The sequence below is a fragment of the Echeneis naucrates genome, chromosome 14 (genome assembly GCF_900963305.1).
Source record: "Echeneis naucrates chromosome 14, fEcheNa1.1, whole genome shotgun sequence".
NCBI lineage: Eukaryota > Metazoa > Chordata > Actinopteri > Carangiformes > Echeneidae > Echeneis > Echeneis naucrates.
In genome coordinates, this window is record NC_042524.1 from 21,587,150 (window position 1) to 21,606,098 (window position 18,949).

An 18,949-nucleotide genomic window follows, 5' to 3' on the forward strand; every position below is an offset into this window, starting at 1 on the left:
CCCTGACTTTCTTCAGCTCGTGCTTTGTTTATCGAGATTTTGCTTTTCCATTCGAACCTGTGTTCCCATTGATCCCCCATGTCATCTGGCTTCATTACCATCTTTGATAAGATACCTGTCAGATTCCTTTGTTCTTTTTGCATCAGTTCAGTGTAAACTTGATCTGGGAGGTCTGTACGTTCAAGTCTGCAAGGTGTTTCTCCACAGCAAGACGTAATCGCTTCAACATCTTGACTCTTTTGGTCCTAGTTGGTGCAATTTGGTTTTCATGGCTCCTCCGTGTCCTTTCATTCAGCTCTTTGAGTTGACTCCTTAGATTTTGGACATACTGTAATTTCCCCGTCAACTCATCTCCTCTTAATTTTCAACTCATACATCTCAGCTTTCACTTTATCTTTGTCACTCTCAGTTGGTCTTTGTCCATGTCCAAGACTAACTTTTATCTGCAACAGGTTTCTTTCTCTCCACTGATGCTGTTTAAAGCTGCTGCAGAGCGCTGCTCTCTCATCTTCAGATCCTCCTCAAATCTTCCAGGTCTTTCCTCTTTCTGCCAGTATACTTTTCTTCTGGATTTCCAGTTGCTCACTTTTTCTTCTCATCTGACTATCCTTCATTTCTCTTCTTTCGCTTCAGGTAAGGTGTTTATCACATCCTGACTTGGGCTTGTTCTCTTCCAGCTGGAGGCTCAGATCTTTAATGTTGTTTTTCTCTTCTCTTATCCTCACATAGCAGACTGTCTGCACGTTCTTTCTGCTTTTGCAACTCAGTATTTGTGGTTTCCACTTTCCTCTCCTTTTGCTCTTTGAAATCTTCTTTATCTTGTTCTAATGCCCTTCTTTGCTTCAGGAAGTCAGACTTCATCAGCTCCAGTCCATTTTATCTTTCTTCATCATCTCTTTCTCTCTCTCCAAATCTTCTCTGCCGTTCTCAGATTCTGCCTTCAGGTTTGTCTAAATGTAGCTTTTCACTTGCACATGCTTGCTTCCATTGCTTTTCCATTTCCTTCTCTTGTTGACCATTTTTGACTGTAAACTTTTCAGACTTCTTTTTCCCTCTCGAAGAGCTCAGGTGAAACAAGGTCATGTTGTCTTTCTGTTCATCCAGCTCTGCAAACTTTCTTCCAATAAAGTGGAAACTAGTAGCACGTCTTTACTGTTTTGGATGTAAACTTTTCATTTTGTCTTCATGCTCGCCGTCATCCTTTCATTCACATGCAGGGAGTTTTTCTCTCAGACTCTTGATGACTTGCATTTTATTCATGACTTGATGTTTCTGCATTAGAAGCCCAGACCTTTCCTTTTCCACTTTGGTCCCTGTCATTTAAAAGCATTTCTCTCTCTCTGTCAATGTCAGTCATCATTTGCCTGAGATGTTCCTCTCTCCACTCATGGTGTTCATGGTGGCTTCAACTTCCTTCCTTCATCTTGTTGAGATTGTCCCTCAAAAGTTCCACTTCCTTTCTTTCCGCAAGTATGCTCTTCTCCTTGCTTTCCAGTTCTTCTCTTTGCATTCTGATGGTGTCATTCTGAAGTTCTTCTTCTTGGAGTTTCAAAGCAATCTTTGTCATGGCATTTTCAAGTTTATTTCGCTCTCCGTCAAGCTGAAAGCTCAGATCTTTAATAATATTTTTCTCTCTCCTTACCTCGTCATGCAGGCTGTCTGCATGCTCTTTCTTCTTTTGCAGTTCAGTCTTTGTGACTTGCAGCGTATCTTTGAGTTCTTTTATATCTTGTTTGCTTTGTTCTAGCAGGCTGTATTGTTTCAGGATGTCAGACCTCATCAAATCCAAATCCTGTCTCTCTTTCTTTACTGATGACATTGACTCTATCCAGATCCTCCCTGACTTTCTTCAGCTCGTGCCTTTGTTTATCGAGATTTTGCTTTTCCATTTCGAACCTGTGTTCCCATGATCCCCCATGTCGTCTGGCTTCATTACCATCTTTGATAATATACCTGTCAGATTCCTTTGTTCTTTTGCATCAGTTCAGTGTAAACTTGGATCTGGGAGGTCTGTACGTTCAAGTCTGCAAGTTGTTTCTCCACAGCAAGACGTAATCGCTTCACATCTTGACTCTTTTGGTCTAGTTGGTGCAATTTGGTTTTCATGGCTCCTCGTGTCCTTTCATTCAGCTCTTTGAGTTGACTCCTTAGAGTTTGGACATACTGTAATTTCCCCGTCAACTCATCTCCTCTTAATTTCAACTCATACATCTCAGCTTTCACTTTATCTTTGTCACTCTCAAGTTGGTCTTTGTCCATGTCAAGACTACTTTTATCTGCAACAGGTTTCTTCTCTCCACTGATGCTGTTTAAAGCTGCTGCAAGCTCTTCTCTCCTCATCTTCAGATCCTTCCTCAAATCTTCCAGTCTTTCTCTTTCTGCCAGTAGACTTTTCTTCTGGATTTCCAGTTGCTCACTTTTCTTCTCATCTGACTATCCTTCATTTTCTCTTCTTTCAGCTTCAAGGTAATGGTGTTTATCACATCCTGAACTTGGGCTTGTTCTCATTCCAAGCTGGAGGCTCAGATCTTTAATGTTGTTTTTCTCTCTCTTTATCTCAACATACAGACTGTCTGCACGTTCTTTCTGCTTTTGCAACTCAGTATTTGTGGTTTCCACTTTCTCCTTTTGCTCTTTGAAATCTTCTTTATCTTGTTCTAATGCCCTTCTTTGCTTCAGGAAGTCAGACTTCATCAGCTCCAAGTCCATTTTATCTTTCTTCATCATCTCTTTCTCTCTCTCCAAATCTTCTCTGCCGTTCTTCAGATCTGCCTTCAGTTTGTCTAAATGTAGCTTTTCACTTGCACATGCTTGCTTCCATTGCTTTTCCATGTCCTTTCTCTTGTTGACCATTTTTGACTGTAAACTTTTCAGACTTTCTTTTTCCCTCTCGAAGAGCTCAGTGAAACAAGTCATGTTGTCTTTCTGTTCATCCAGCTCTGCAAACTTTTCTTCCAATAAAGTGGAAACTATTAGCACGTCTTTACTGTTTTGATGTAAACTTTTCATTTTGTCTTCAATGCTCGCCGTCATCCTTTCATTCACATGCAGGAGTTTTTCTCTCAGACTCTTGATGACTTGCATTTTATTCATGACTTGATGTTTCTGCATTAGAAGCCCAGACCTTTCCTTTTCCACTTTGTCCCTGTCATTTAAAAGCATTTCTCTCTCATCTGTCAATGTCAGTCATCATTTTGCCTGAGATGTTTCCTCTCTCCACTCATGGTGTTCATGGTGGCTTCAACTTCTTCCTTCATCTTGTTGAGATTGTCCCTCAAAAGTCCACTTCCTTTCTTTCCGCAAGTATGCTCTTCTCCTTGCTTTCCAGTTCTTCTCTTTGCATTCTGATGGTGTCATTCTGAAGTTCTTCTTCTTGGAGTTTCAAAGCAATCTTTGTCATGGCATTTTCAAGTTTATTTCGCTCTCCGTCAAGCTGAAAGCTCAGATCTTTAATAATATTTTTCTCTCTCCTTACCTCGTCATGCAGGCTGTCTGCATGCTCTTTCTTCTTTTGCAGTTCAGTCTTTGTGACTTGCAGCGTATCTTTGAGTTCTTTATATCTTGTTTGCTTTGTTCTAGCAGGCTGTATTGTTTCAGGATGTCAGACCTCATCAAATCCAAATCCTGTCTCTCTTTCTTTACGATGACATTGACTCTATCCAGATCCTCCCTGACTTTCTTCAGCTCGTGCCTTTGTTTATCGAGATTTTGCTTTTTCCATTTCGAACACTGTGTTCCCATTGATCCCCCATGTCATCTGGCTTCATTACCATCTTTGATAATATACCTGTCAGATTCCTTTGTTCTTTTTGCATCAGTTCAGTGTAAACTTGGATCTGGGAGGTCTGTACGTTCAAGTCTGCAAGTTGTTTCTCCCACAGCAAGACGTAATCGCTTCACATCTTGACTCTGTTGGTCTAGTTGGTGCAATTGGTTTTCATGGCTCCTCGTGTCCTTTCATTCAGCTCTTGAGTTGACTCCTTAGAGTTTGGACATACTGTAATTTCCCCGTCAACTCATCTCCTCTTAATTTCAACTCATACATCTCAGCTTTCACTTTATCTTTGTCACTCTCAAGTTGGTCTTTGTCCATGTCAAGACTAACTTTTATCTGCAACAGGTTTCTTTCTCTCCACTGATTGCTGTTTAAAGCTGCTGCAAGCTCTTCTCTCCTCATCTTCAGATCCTTCCTCAAATCTCCAGTCTTTCTCTTTCTGCCAGTAGACTTTTCTTCTGGATTTCCAGTTGCTCACTTTTTCTTCTCATCTGACTATCTTCAGTTTCTCTTCTTTCAGCTTCAAGGTAATGGTGTTTATCACATCCTGAACTTGGGCTTGTTCTCTTCCAAGCTGGAGGCTCAGATCTTTAATGTTGTTTTTCTCTCTCTTTATCTCAACATACAGACTGTCTGCACGTTCTTTCTGCTTTTGCAACTCAGTATTTGTGGTTTCCACTTTCTCCTTTTGCTCTTTGAAATCTTCTTTATCTTGTTCTAATGCCCTTCTTTGCTTCAGGAAGTCAGACTTCATCAGCTCCAAGTCCATTTTATCTTTCTTCATCATCTCTTTCTCTCTCTCAAATCTTCGCTGCCGTTTCTTCAGATCTGCCTTCAGTTTGTCTAAATGTAGCTTTTCACATGGCACATGCTTGCTTCCATTGCTTTTCCATGTCCTTTCTCTTGTTGACCATTTTTGACTGTAAACTTTTCAGACTTTCTTTTTCCCTCTCGAAGAGCTCAGTGAAACAAGTCTGTTGTCTTTCTGTTCATTGCACGAGCTCTGCAAACTTTTCTTCCAATAAAGTGGAAACTATTAGCTACGTCTTACTGTTTTGATGTAAACTTTTCATTTTGTCTTCAATGCTCGCCGTCATCCTTTTCATTCACATGCAGGAGTTTTCTCTCAGACGCTTGATGACTTGCATTTTATTCATGACTTGATGTTTCTGCATTAGAAGCCCAGACCTTTCCTTTTCCCACTTTGTCCCTGTCATTTAAAGCATTCTCTCTCTCTGTCAATGTCAGTCATCATTTGCCTGAGATGTTTCCTCTCTCCACTCATGGTGTTCATGGTGGCTTCAACTTCTTCCTTCATCTTGTTGAGATTGTCCCTCAAAAGTTCCACTTCCGTTTCTTTCCGCAAGTATGCTCTTCTCCTTGCTTTCCAGTTCTTCTCTTGTGCATTCTGATGGTTGGCATTGCTGAAGTGTCATTCTTCTTGGAGTTTCAAAGCATCTTTGTCATGGCATTTTCAAGTTTATTTCGCTCTCCGTCAAGCTGAAAGCTCAGATCTTTAATAATATTTTTCTCTCTTCCTTACCTCGTCATGCAGGCTGTCTGCATGCTCTTTCTTCTTTTGCAGTTCATGTCTTGTGACTTGCAGCGTATCTTTGAGTCTTTATATCTTGTTTGCTTTGTTCTAGCAGGCTGTATTGTTTCAGGATGTCAGACCTCATCAATGACAGCCAGAATCCTGCTCTCTCTTTCTTTTACGATGACATTGACTCTATCCAGATCCTCCCCTGACTTTCTTCAGCTCGTGACTTTGTTTATCGAGATTTTGCTTTTCCATTTCGAACCTGTGTTCCCATTGATCCCCCATGTCGTCTTGGCTTCATTACCATCTTGATAATATACCTGTCAGATTCCTTTGTTCTTTTTGCATCAGTTCAGTGTAAACTTGGATCTGGGAGGTCTGTACGTTCAAGTCTGCAAGTGTTTCTCCACAGCAAGACGTAATCGCTTCACATCTTGACTCTTTTGGTCTAGTTGGTGCAATTTGGTTTTCATGGCTCCTCGTGTCCTTTCATTCAGCTCTTTGAGTTGACTCCTTAGAGTTTGGACATACTGTAATTTCCCCGTCAACTCATCTCCTCTTAATTTCAACTCATACATCTCAGCTTTCACTTTATCTTTGTCACTCTCAAGTTGGTCTTTGTCCATGTCAAGACTAACTTTTATCTGCAACAGGTTTTCTTTCTCTCCACTGGATGCTGTTTAAAGCTGCTGCAAGCTCTTCTCTCCTCATCTTCAGATCCTTCCTCAAATCTTCCAGTCTTTCTCTTTCTGCCAGTAGACTTTCTTCTGGATTTCCAGTGCTCACTTTTCTTCTCATCTGACTATCCTTCATTTTCTCTTCTTCAGCTTCAAGGTAATGGTGTTTATCACATCCTGAACTTGGGCTTGTTCTCTTCCAAGCTGGAGGCTCAGATCTTTAATGTTGTTTTTCTCTCTCTTATCTAAAATACAGACTGTCTGCACGTTCTTTCTGCTTTTGCAAACCTCAGTATTTGTGGTTTTCCAATTCTCCTTTTGCTCTTGAAATCTCTTTATATTGTTCTAATGCCCTTCTTTGCTTCAGGAAGTCAGACTTCATCAGCTCCAAGTCCATTTTATCTTTCTCATCATCTCTTTCTCTCTCTCCAAATCTTCTCTGCCGTTCTTCAGATCTGCCTTCAGTTTGTCTAAATGTAGCTTTGCACTTGCACATGCTTGCTTCCAATTGCTTTTCCATGTCCTTTCTCTTGTGACCATTTTTGACTGTAAACTTTTCAGACTTTCTTTTTCCCTCTCGAAGAGCTCAGTGAAACAAGTATGTTGTCTTTCTGTTCCATCCAGCTCTGCAACTTTTCTCTCCAATAAAGTGGAAACTATTAGCACGTCTTTACTGTTTTGATGTAAAACTTGTTCATTTTGTCTTCAATGCTCGCCGTCATCCTTTCATTCACATGCAGGAGTTTTTCTCTCAGACTCTTGATGACTTGCATTTTATCATGACTTGATGTTTCTGCATTAGAAGCCCAGACCTTTCCTTTTCCACTTGTCCCTGTCATTTAAAAGCATTTCTCTCTCTCTGTCAATGTCAGTCATCATTTGCCTGAGATGTTTCCTTCTCTCCACTCATGGTGTTCATGGTGGCTTCAACTTCTTCCTTCATCTTGTTTGAGATTGTCCCTCAAAAGTTCCACTTCCTTTCTTTCCGCAAGTATGCTCTTCTCCTTGCTTTCAGTTCTTCTCTTTGCATTCTGATGGTGTCATTTCTGAAGTTCTTCTTCTTGGAGTTTCAAAGCAATCTTGTCATGGCATTTTCAAGTTTATTTCGCTCTCCGGTCAAGCTGAAGCTCAGATCTTTAATAATATTTTTTCTCTCTCCTTACCTCGTCATGCAGGCTGTCTGCATGCTCTTTCTTCTTTTGCAGTTCAGTCTTTGTGACTTGGCGCGTATCTTTGAGTTTTTTTTATATTTGTTTGCTTTGTTCTAGGCAGGCTGTATTGTTTCAGGATGTCAGACCTCATCAAATCCAAATCCTGTCTCTCTTTCTTACGATGGACATGACCTCTATCCCAGATCCTCCCTGACTTTCTTCAGCTCGTGCCTTTGTTTATCGAGATTTTGCTCTTCCATTCGAACCTGTGTTCCCATTGATCCCCCATGTCATCTGGCTTCATACATCTTTGATAATATACCTGTCAGATTCCTTTGTTCTTTTTGCATCAGTTGCAGTGTAAACTGTGGATCGTGGAGGTCTGTACGTTCAAGTCTGCAAGTTGTTTCTCCACAGCAAGACGTAATCGCTTCACATCTTGACTCTTTTGGTCTAGTTGGTGCAATTGGTTTTCATGGCTCCTCGTGTCCTTTCATTCAGCTCTTTGAGTTGACTCCTTAGAGTTTGGACATACTGTAATTTCCCCGTCAACTCATCTCCTCTTAATTTCAACTCATACATCTCAGCTTTCACTTTATCTTTGTCACTCTCAAGTTGGTCTTTGTCCATGTCAAGACTAACTTTTATCTGCAACAGGTTTTTCTTTCTCTCCACTGATGCTGTTTAAAGCTGCTGCAAGCTCTTCTCTCCTCATCTTCAGATCCTTCCTCAAATCTTCCAGTCTTTCTCTTTCTGCAGTAGACTTTTCTTCTGGATTTCCAGTTGCTCACTTTTTCTTCTCATCTGACTATCCTTCATTTTCTCTTCTTTCAGCTTCAAGGTAATGGTGTTTATCACATCCTGAACTTGGGCTGTTCTCTTCCAAGCTGGAGGCTCAGATCTTTAATGTTGTTTTTCTCTCTCTATCTCAACATACAGGACTGTCTGCACGTTCTTTCTGCTTTTGCAACTCAGTATTTGTGGTTTCCACTTTCTCCTTTTGCTCTTTGACATCTTCTTTATCTTGTTCTAATGCCCTTCTTTGCTTCAGGAAGTCAGACTTCATCAGCTCCAAGTCCATTTTATCTTTCTTCATCATCTCTTTCTCTCTCTCCAAATCTTCTCTGCCGTTCTTCAGATCTGCCCTTCAGTTTGTCTAAATGTAGCTTTTCACTTGCACATGCTTGCTTCCATTGCTTTCCATGTCCTTTCTCTTGTTGACCATTTTGACTGTAAACTTTTCAGACTTTCTTTTCCCTCTCGAAGAGCCTCAGTGAAACAAGTCATGTTGTCCTTTCTGTCATCCAGCTCTGCAAATCTTTTCTTCCAATAAAGTGGAAACTATTAGCACGTCTTACTGTTTTGATGTAAACTTTTCATTTTGTCTTTCAATGCTCGCCGTCATCCTTTCATTCACATGCAGGAGTTTTTCTCTCAGACTCTTGATGACTTGCATTTTATTCATGACTTGATGTTTCTGCATTAGAAGCCCAGACCTTTCCTTTTCCACTTTGTCCCTGTCATTTTAAAAGCATTTCTCTCTCTCTGTCATGTCAGTCATCATTTGCCTGAGATGTTTCCTCTCTCCACTCATGGTGTTCATGGTGGCTCAACTTCTTCCTTCATCTTGTTGAGATTGTCCCTCAAAAGTTCCACTTCCTTTCTTTCCGCAAGTATGCTCTTCTCCTTGCTTTCCAGTTCTTCTCTTTGCATTCTGATGGTGTCATTCTGAAGTTCTTCTTCTTGGAGTTTCAAAGCAATCTTTGTCATGGCATTTTCAAGTTATTCGCTCTCCGTCAAGCTGAAAGCTCAGATCTTTAATAATATTTTTCTCTCTCCTTACCTCGTCATGCAGGCTGTCTGCATGCTCTTTCTTCTTTTGCAGTTCAGTCTTTGTGACTTGCAGCGTATCTTTGTGTCTTTTATATCTGTTTGCTTTGTTCTAGCAGGCTGTATTGTTTCAGGATGTCAGACCTCATCAAATCAAATCCTGTCTCTCTTTCTTTACGATGACATTGACTCTATCCAGATCCTCCCTGACTTTCTTCAACTCGTGCCTTTGTTTATCGAGATTTTGCATTTCCATTTCGAACCTGTGTTCCCACTGACCTTCCATGACTTTTTGCTTCATTACCATCTTTGTTCCATTCAGATTACTTTGTTGTCTTTGGATCAGGTTCAAATTTTCTGCACTTTCAGTTTCTTCAACCTTTTCCATCATAATTTTCAATTCATCCTTCTGAATGCCCACATTCATTTTGTTTCTCATTCCATCTTTTCAACCAGTTCAGCTGTATTTCTTTCCTTTCTCCTCTTTCATCATTGTTTGTGTTTTTTGCATCATCTTCCCTCTGCTGATTTGAATCTGAAAGACCAGATTGTGTCATCCCAAACTCCGTTTTCTTTTACTTTTTGGAAACTTTCTTTCTTGATTTATTTTTAGGTTTTCCATATAGTTGCAATTCTACCTCAGACTTCAAAACTTTCATCTCTTTTTGTTCCTTTTTAACTCTTTCTCGACTGAGATCAAGATCATGTTTTTGTCTTTGGATATAATTTCTCATTGTAGCCATCTCTTCCATCTCTCTTGTGCTTTTTTGTTAGATTTCCCAGGTAGTTTTTATGTGAGATTTTGATTCTGATCATGGTGTCTCTAAATTTTGTTTCAACCTTGTAATGCTTCCAGCTCCGTTTTTTTGTTCCATTAAGTCAACATTCACTTTTTCGAGAGTTCCCATTTCTCCTTTAATTTTTCAAAATGTAAATTAATCTTTTCTGTCATGTTTTGTTGATTATAATAGAATCTGTGATTTTTCTGCTAATTATTTGACTTTCTCTCCGTTGCTTCGCCCCAGTTCTTTCCAGGCTTTGTTTTTTATATTGTACCAGATTGTTGGGTTGTAGGTGTAGATCTTGACCTTTTTCTTCTTCCTCAGTCAGCTCTCCTTGTTGCTGCAGTTTTATTCTTAACACTTCTAACTCATCCCGCTCTCTCATGTTTTTCTCCAGGTCTTGGTCTAATCTCTTCTTCTCTTGTTGTTTCTTTTCGCAGTATTCCTTTTCTCTTTGTATTCATCCCGCATTATTTCAACTCTATTCTTTTTTCCTCATGCTTTTTCTAATCATCTGTCAGCTCTTTTCTTTGTTTCCAGTTCTATTTTCAGCAGCTCCATTTCTCTGATTTCTCTTCTGGCTTTTTCATGCAACAGTACATCGTGGACATTCCCTGTAGTTTTCCTGGCTAAATTTGCAGGTCAGTTTCAGTATCTGGTCTGCTCTGCAGGTCATTTATTTCCATAATGAGTCTCTTAACCTCTTGATTTTTTTTCTCCACATTCTGCATAGTATACTTTATTTGCTCTCTGATTTTTTCCTCTCTTGCTTTGAGTTTGGATATTTGCCTCTTCAATCCTAACTTTTGTCTGAAATTGATAACTAATTCTGTCTGATCCTCATCTACTATCATTTCTTCTAGCATTTCTGGTGGCAACTGTAAGAAAATGCTCTGCTTTTCATATATCCCCATTGTTGATCCCTCTGATTGCCTTTGCTCTTGTTTTTTAACTTCTCCAGTTTGACATTGGTCCTCCATTGTAATCGACTGGTGCAGAAACAAAGCCTCTTTTGTAATTTCCCCTTCTGCTTTTTTTTCATCTGCTTGTGTTTGTGTGTTGACAGACTCTCTGTCTGATTTAAGCTTCACTGAAAAAGTCTTTTGGATATCAGGCTCTGCCAATATCTTCATGTGAGCTTTCATGGTGGTCAGCTTATCCTTTAAAAAAAAAAGACAGATTTGTGATTTTTTTTGTTCATACAAACAAATTTTACTTTGATATTCATTGTATTTTTCAATCCCCTTTTTTTTTTTTTTTTTTTTTTGCTGTCAGTATCACTAGACTCACCATCACACACCTGTGACCTGTCACGCGTATTGCTTCTTACTTACTGTGGCTTCAGCATGTAACTTGAATGTTTTTTGTTTCTTAGGCCTATCAGTAATTTAGCGTTACACTGCCATGGTGCCGCACAACCATATGATTCTTTTCATGAGGTAATCACTACCCAGATCCAAAGGATTTAGTGTTTGCATGTTCTCTCTGTGTGGACATGGGTGCTCTGGGTAGTCAACTTCTCCCACAGTTCAAAGACATGCACATAGGCACTTTCTACATGCCTTCTTTACAGACATGTTAGTCACATAAGCCTTACCAAACTAGAACCTTTGTTCCCTTGTGTGTGGGTAGACAATGGTCTTTTTCCTTGTGTAATGTTTTATACAAGAAACATTTCACAAAATGAACACTTAAATAGTCATTATAGACTATAGAGCATTGTCAGCTGTCACAGTTCACAAACTATAATGCTAACTTTTCAGGACATTAACATTTTTAATATGTTATGTATATATATGATGTGTTAATGTAAAGTGAATAAGTAAAAATGTTTTGAAAGTTAAAATGTTGCATAGTTAAAATTTTACTCTGTTATGGCTCTGGCGTCTGTTTGAGCAGCTTAGTTTCAGACTCACTGGCTTCTGTGGACCTGTTGGCGCAGCTGTAATTTCTGCTGTTGTTATTATTTACTTTGCCTGTTTTGTTCCTTGACATGCATGTCCGCATCAAGTAATCATTAGCTCATTTATATTTTACACATGATACATCTATCACAAAAAAATTATCAGTTGATTTTGAGACTACTTTTTGTCTCATGTAATTTTTTGTATTAGAAATATTACAGAAAATTACCATTTAGCCAATAGTCATTGTAGGGTGAATCTATTGTGATGGACATTAAAACCAATTTCGAAGCTGCATGTGGAGAAAGTAGTATTTTAAAGACACCGTAAGAAACAAATCCAAAATATCCAAAACATGAATGAATAATATATGAATATTTAGGGAACTATATGGACAGCTGGCAGCAGTGACAGAACAGCCAATGTCAATATATGCACATCTTTCCACAGCAGATCTGCAACGGCAGCTGCAACTGACACACGACACATCCACAGTGTTGTAGACCTATAGACTATTCTGAGATCAACTCAAATGTGATGTGAACATAAACTGAAGGTCCTGACATATATGCATAGGACTTGATGCATTTCACCACAGCTACTTTATGGATTTTTACGGGTAACGCGCTTCATGCCGTCAATACGTTTAGCATCACATCAGACCAATGAAATTACAGAACAGGTCACAGTGGACCAATGAAATTGTTCGAATTAAATTAAACGCACCCACACTAAATTCTTCAGATCAGTCATTTATGCACACACCCTTATGGAAAACACACGAAGCAGTGTATATGATGCAGCTTTCAAATTAAAGTCGATCGATCTGGCGAAAAGGCGAAATCTCTCTGCGCAGCATAATCCCTGCCACATGCCATTTCCTCCCATATTTCCAACACCAGCGGCTTATAAACAATTGTGGCCTACATATGTGAAAAAACGTTTTTCTCTTTAAATTTAGCGGGTACGGCTTATATTTAGGTGCGCTATGTGTGGTGTTAAAGTTTACCTGATGACTTATTAGTGAGTATAGACAGCTAACAAATGAGCAACAGTCAAATATTTTCATCTAACTCATGTTTAAACTCCTAATAAAATATGAGGATAAACAAGAGAATGGGAATTTTTCACATTAGATGTGTTATAAATTAAATTAATGACATTAGTCATTTATAGATATATTTATACAGTCACTTATGCATACCATTTAAAACACATGGATGACTTACCATGTAAGTCCTGACTTCTTTCTTGTTCTTTTCCAACTCCTTTTTGGCTTTGAGCATTTCTTGTTGTGTGTTGTTCATCTCTGTAGCAGCTTTTTCAATGTTAGCTTTCATCTTACCTATAGCCAGAATAGCAGTTATTGCATCTTCCATTTTTTGTTCAGCCTCATCCCTTTGGCGTTGCATTTTGATCTTCATGATTTCTAATTTATCCCTCTCTATGAGGGTTTTCTCCTGCAATTGTTGCAGTTTCCATCTGTTTTTCTTTTCTTGAAAATTCCTCCATTTACTTTGGCTTTTTTCATCTATAAAAATCCTCTTCGTTTTCTCTGTATCCTCTCTCACTTCATGCAGCATTGTTCTAATTTCTTGTATTTCAAAAATCACTCTTTGCATGTCAGCTTTCACTTTGTTTGTGGTGCTCATTTCCATGCCATCTTTCTCAAACTGATATTTCATATTATGTGTTATTGCTCTTATTTTGTCAACCTCTTGTATTTCTTCCTTTTGTTCTGATATTTGCACCTCATTTTTTCCTTGTCTTTCTTCCATGGTTTGTTTGTCAAGCTCAGTCTCTTTCTTCTGCTTGCTTATCCTTTTCTTTTTTCTCTTGATCTTTCCTATTGAGTCCTGTTTGTTTATTTCAGTGTCAGTGTTCGTCATTTCAATCTTCCTTTTTTTAGTTGTGATTTCTAACTTCTTGACCAGCTCCTGTTTTTGCTTCTCTGTATCGGCTTTCACTTCTGTTTCAGTGTCTTTACATTCTTTTTGAAAGTCAGATATCATGTTTTTCATTGGACTGCTCTCCTGCTTCACTTCCACTTCCTGTTCACTGCCCAGCAAATCCCAAAGTTTCACCATCTCTTTGTGGATTCTGCAGATTTTTATTTTGACTTTGTCAGAGTAGTGTGCTCCTCTTTTCTGACTTTCTTTTTTGTCCAACTTCGAGCCTGAAGCTTTTTGTATTTCATTATATCTTTGCACTTTCATCCACATTTGTTTGATGTTGTTGAAGTTCATATAATGTTTCATCTGATCAATTTTAGCTCTTTGTTGTAAAATATCCTTTTTACTGTTCTGTATCTCTTTCTTAATGTTTTCTATGAGTCTCTCGGATTGTTCTGTTGCCTGTTTTGCTTCAAATACTATTTTATTGTTCTTAGTAATTGCACTCAGGAGATTATCTATTATCTCATGTTTGTGCTCTTCCATGATTTCTTTGGGTTCCTTATATTCTTGTCTTGTATTATTATACTTGATCATTTGCAGTTTGAGTTGCTCAATAATGATCTTGTTACGTCTCCTATCCATAGTTTCCCTCTCTTCAGATATTTCTGCCTGTATTTTCTGAAGCTGCAGTTTTTCTTGAGCAATTTCATTTTTTTCCCTTTCAAGTTTCTCAGCACCATTTTCTATTTTTAATGTTAGTGCTTTTATTAATACATTCTGATCATGTTTTTCAGCTGTCAGTCGGTCAATGTACTTCTGTTGCTCTTCTGTCTTTGTCTCCAGATATTCAGTTTGATATCTTTCCCTGTCTGTCTCAGCCCAGTGTTTTGCAATCTCCTCCATGAGTTGACATGACAAGTCCCTTTGTCTTTTAATGATCTCCCTGTTTCTATCAGATATCATGTTGACTGCTGTGTTCTTCTGCTGTCTTGGTTCTGTGGGTCAAGACAATGGACAGAATCCCATTTGATTAACAAATGACCAACAAACATGAACATTTTTGGGAAGCCTCTCAAAGCTAAAACTTCTAATCTGAAATGGTTAGTTTGACAAACTGATGCAAAAAGAAGAAAAAGTCCATGAAAAAGTCCAAAAAAACACTTATGTTCATCCTCTTTAGTGGCCCCATAAACAAAAAGATGAAGACATAATGAAATACTTTCCCAGAATTAGAAAGAAAAGCAATCAAGTTTGATAACCAGGTAGGACTAGGAGGACTCTTCTTTAATATCAATTTCTCTGGAATTTCTCTTTGACTTTGACCTCTCAAGGCCATACCTACCATCTCCATGAGGCCCCTGAATAGAACATTGAACACAAAGAAGGCAAATTCTTTGAAAACATTGTCAATATTCAGTCTCTTTCTTGTTTTGTTTTTTTTGTGCGACAAAAAAGTATAAAGAAATCTCTTCAAAAGCTTCTCAAAATCTTCAGCACTTGCAGCCTTGACCTTTTACTCATCCTTCATTTCTTTTCAAAGAGACTCAAGGGCAGACAAATATGATTACAGCACAAGTGGACACCTGCATGCACACAGACGCACACAGACAAATTTTTAATTTTCTATTAACTTGTATGTCCTAAGTTGCTTTTTTGTTGTTTAATTATCCATCTGTAATGCACTTTGCGCACGTGTTTTGGCACTAATAAAGAGAAAAAATGTAAAGAAAACAAAAACTCTAAATTATAGCATTTTTGGTATTATTAATAGAATACATTTTTTTGTGCACATGAATCATTTGTGCATTTGAAAAGCCCAACCCTAAACAGTTCTATTTACAGAAAGCAGGTTTAATAAACTTAGTTAAACCCTGGCTCTTGATGCACTGTGAAATGTATGATTAGGAACAACTTATGCAAGTTATTTCAATAAACTCTGGGTATATTCACCACAGCCAAGGAATGGATGTATTGACTCTACTCAGCAATTTGATGTAGATAGTATGATGGAATAATTGACGAGTTGTGTCAAAAACTTGTTTAATCAGTGAATGTCACAGAATAAGTTAACATGTTAACTTCCTAGATCAATCCATGTTAGGTTTTTTTCAGTTTTATTTGCAAAGCAGCACTGAAATTTAACAATTTGGAAATGCTGCATGTTCTACAAACATTTGGTTTATTTATAAATAAATATCACTTATTGTTGTTGTGAGTGAAAGGCCCAGTCACTCATCATCATCACACTTCTCATCCATTCAAAGTGTTCTACTGGATGCTGTAAGTAAGTGGATATATCATGTTAACAGCGATGTCTTACCAAGATGAATTTCAACTTGAAGTTGGTCCTTTGGCTCTGTGTGTTGGAGGTATGGAAGTGTGGTATGTGTTGCTTGGTCAGCAAGGTGAAACAGTGCCCTGGTCTCTTCCCCTGGTGGCAGAGTGATGGGTGAGGGTGGCTCTGTCAAGAGGCAAGGTGATTTCATGCCACAAATCTCTTCCAGGTTTTCCAATACAAATGACTTTGGTGGTTATTTCTCTTTATCTATTCAAAGGCACAGAATTAAACATTTAGATGACTTACAATAGATGATGGTGCTTAAACTTGTTTTCAATGTTTTTACTAAACTAAACATTCAAAATAGCCCTAACCCCAAAAAGATTTCATCACTCAGTCATCATCCTAGCATTTTGAATAAAAGTGCTACTTGATCATCTGTCTTTAGCATATTCTTTTTTATTAATTTTACCAACTGTATATGGAGACAGTTTTAGAATTTTTTTTATGTCCAAAAAAAATCAAACATATTTTAATTTATAATAAAGGTCAATCATACATTCATGCAAGAATCCTACACAATTCAGTTAGCTAAGTGGTATGATTTTTTAAAACTATTATTATTATTATTATTGTTGTTGTTTTTGTTGTTATTATCCATGATAATAATAATAATAATAGTATTATTATACCACTGAATGTAAACACATAGAGCAGCAAGAGCAGCCATGATCCATACACCAAAGGGGGTGAAAGCTTATTTTCTTGAACCTGCACAACTAAAAAGCTACTTGCAATGACTTTAAAAACAGCAGCAAAATGGTTGCTTTATAATGGTCAGGCAAAAGTTATACACAAGTACTGTTAAAAACTAAACACTTTGATTTGGAGTAATACAATAATGTACATATCATGGTCTCCCAATTTTACAGACTCAAAAGTGCTATTTCCAATGAGATCACAATTCCGAAAAGGAAGGATATAAAGCTTTAATTTCAGTCACTATTCAATACACAGCATATATATGAATAAACACTTTGACATAAGTGCCCAAGCTTATTTATTAAAATAGTAAATTATATTTGCAATATTGTGTTTTTCTAAATGAACCAATGAATTCAGCCATTGACAATTTATATTAATTGTGTTATTATTTCTCTCTTACCTGAGTTTGCTTCACTCCATATTAAACTCCAAATCCTAAAAGAAGAATAATATTTAGTAGCTCACTTTAGTAGCTCACTGTTGCCAGCCAATGAGGTAGGCTGGTAACATTATCTTCAAAACATTTTGTATCTTCTCATTCCATATGTTCGTTGACCACCAGGTTTGGCTGCCAGATAAATGTTACACCCAGTGAGTGTGTGTATGAGCAGTTGATGTTTGGGTCGTGAACTATTTCTCTGATCTTAGCAGATAAGGGTGGGGTCCATGTCTAGAATGGTGTCCAAAGTTTGATAAAACAAGCATTCACTCCCTAACAGAAGTAATGAATTAGCACTTTCTATGTTTAGTTGGTTTCCAAGTGCCAGAAAAGCCTTTTGTACAAAATGAATTATCAATGAATCATGAATTTCCCCTTTCTTTGCATGGTTAATGCAACAAAATACAATGACAATAGTTTTAAGGTTTAAAATCATCCATTTAGGGTTGATAAATTAATGGAGTAGATGTAATTTCCTGTATTCTGGTGCCTCGTAACAGGCGTTTTAAAACTTTTATCTGACTATACTGCGAGAATGATGGGAGCATTTTGTAATTTCAGAAATAGATTTTAAGACTAATTCAGAACCATGTTTATTTGATAATATAGTTGGCTGAAATTAACTGACTACTTCCTGTGATTACTTGCTGTCCTCGTCTTTTAAAGAAACTTCTTGACGTCCATGCGGTCTGGGGAGCAATCATAGGAAAACTTTGGTAAAGTAAGTTTTCCCTTGCCACTGTCGCTGAGTGGCTCAGCCTCTCCTCTATTGTACCACAGGAGAAGGCTCCTCTCCTTTACTGAGAGCTTTTGCCTTCAAATGTTCAGGCTTCTCTGGACCAGCTAGGCGGAATGCACCCTAAACAGGGAGCTCAGAGCCTGGGCATGAGTGCTGCGTCCACCACCTTTTTTAAAGACACAGTTTGAGAACTGCACAGCACCTCCATCAGCACATGTCCAGTCTACCACCACAGATTAAAGGCTGTTTAGGGTGCATTCTCCTGCAAGGCTTTGTGAAAATAATTAATGATTCCAACAATAAACGTGTTAATGACCTGACTAGAGATTTGCAGGAGGTAAAAAGAAGCCTTGGACTTACTCAAAGTGAAGTGGATGGTCTGAAAGCCTGATTCGGAGAAGAAATTTAGAGAAATCTTAACAGGAAACCCCCCCCCCCAAAAAAAAAAAAAAAAAAAATCTAACTTCATGACCTTCAGCGGTAAGAGAAAATATAACATAGAAAGTGCATATTTAAATATTGATGGAAATTGGGTCAAGTTTTTAGGAGTTTTTTAGTTTTTTAGGAGTGATGATCAACTCTGTTGGAAAACACATTAACTACACCTACACAATGGCTATAAAATCCCTTGGTCTAATTAAGAAAATCTGTTATTACTTAAACAAGTCTTCTTTGCTGACCTTGTATGATAGTCTTATTTTTCCATATTAGATAGAACCCTACAATGTTACAGTAACTATTAGTTCTAGCTTTTAGTGTCACACCGGGTGAGGTTGTCTTGTCTGGGCTTACTGTGTCTCGTCATTTCCTGTTTTATTTTGAAATGCCTAACTTTCCTCTCGTTTCAGAACACTTGCCCTTCCTCATGTCTCCTGTGTGCCCTCATGATTACCAATTGTCTCCACCTGTTCGCCATTTTCCCCCACAGTTCAAATAGTCTGTCTTCCCCTTGTCTTGTGCCAGTGTGTCGTCGATTCATGTCTCACACCAGCGCTACGTCCATGCCACAGCCCTTGTTTCTTTGTGTAAGCTTTTGGTCCTCAACTGAGTGAATTTTTGTTTGTAATTTCTATACCAGAGTTAGCCCTTTTCCCCCATAGCCTTTTATTCTTTCCTCTGCATGAGTGACCTTTTGTTTGTAAATTCTTTGGATAGATTAATGTTCATAGCTTTT

At 38.1% G+C, this 18,949-nt stretch overlaps 2 protein-coding genes across 3 annotated transcripts; both read right to left on the reverse strand.

The window, feature by feature from the left end:
* Positions 1-1,941: 1,941 nt before the first annotated feature.
* On the reverse strand, positions 1,942-8,994 carry LOC115054616 (M protein, serotype 2.1). The gene is made up of 3 exons (XM_029519893.1): positions 8,987-8,994; positions 8,081-8,288; positions 1,942-2,397 (listed from the first exon to the last, which is right to left on the reverse strand). Exons 1-3 carry the CDS (start codon positions 8,992-8,994, stop codon positions 1,957-1,959), a joined length of 657 nt encoding a protein of 218 aa, XP_029375753.1. The 3' UTR covers positions 1,942-1,956.
* Positions 8,995-10,284: 1,290 nt separating this feature from the next.
* Positions 10,285-17,081, reverse strand: LOC115054560 (myosin-6-like). 2 transcript variants are annotated; one of them, XM_029519825.1, is made up of 4 exons: positions 16,998-17,081; positions 15,875-16,099; positions 12,889-14,549; positions 10,285-10,915 (listed from the first exon to the last, which is right to left on the reverse strand). In XM_029519825.1, exons 2-4 carry the CDS (start codon positions 16,038-16,040, stop codon positions 10,385-10,387), a joined length of 2,358 nt encoding a protein of 785 aa, XP_029375685.1. In that variant the 5' UTR covers positions 16,041-16,099; positions 16,998-17,081; the 3' UTR covers positions 10,285-10,384. The 2 variants fall into 2 exon arrangements, with proteins under 2 accessions (XP_029375685.1, XP_029375686.1); XM_029519826.1 differs by having other exon boundaries at positions 15,875-16,015; positions 16,998-17,080.
* Between the last annotated feature and the right edge of the window lie 1,868 nt (positions 17,082-18,949).

Bases quoted from the DNA above. Each gene is read 5' to 3' on its own strand.
- LOC115054616 (XM_029519893.1), bottom strand. The intron at 2,398-8,080 runs GTATGTTGAGAT...CTGGAAATCCAG, and splicing joins AAGAACGTGCAGACAGTCCT to AAGAAAAGTCTACTGGCAGA.
- LOC115054560 (XM_029519825.1), bottom strand. From the start codon at position 16,040: ATGAAATCACCTTGCCTCTTGACAGAGCCACCCTCACCCATCACTCTG. The intron at 14,550-15,874 runs GTAAGACATCGC...CTTGACCCACAG, and splicing joins TCAAGTTGAAATTCATCTTG to AACCAAGACAGCAGAAGAAC. The intron at 10,916-12,888 runs GTAAGTCATCCA...TTTTTTTTAAAG, and splicing joins AAGAAGTCAGGACTTACATG to GATAAGCTGACCACCATGAA.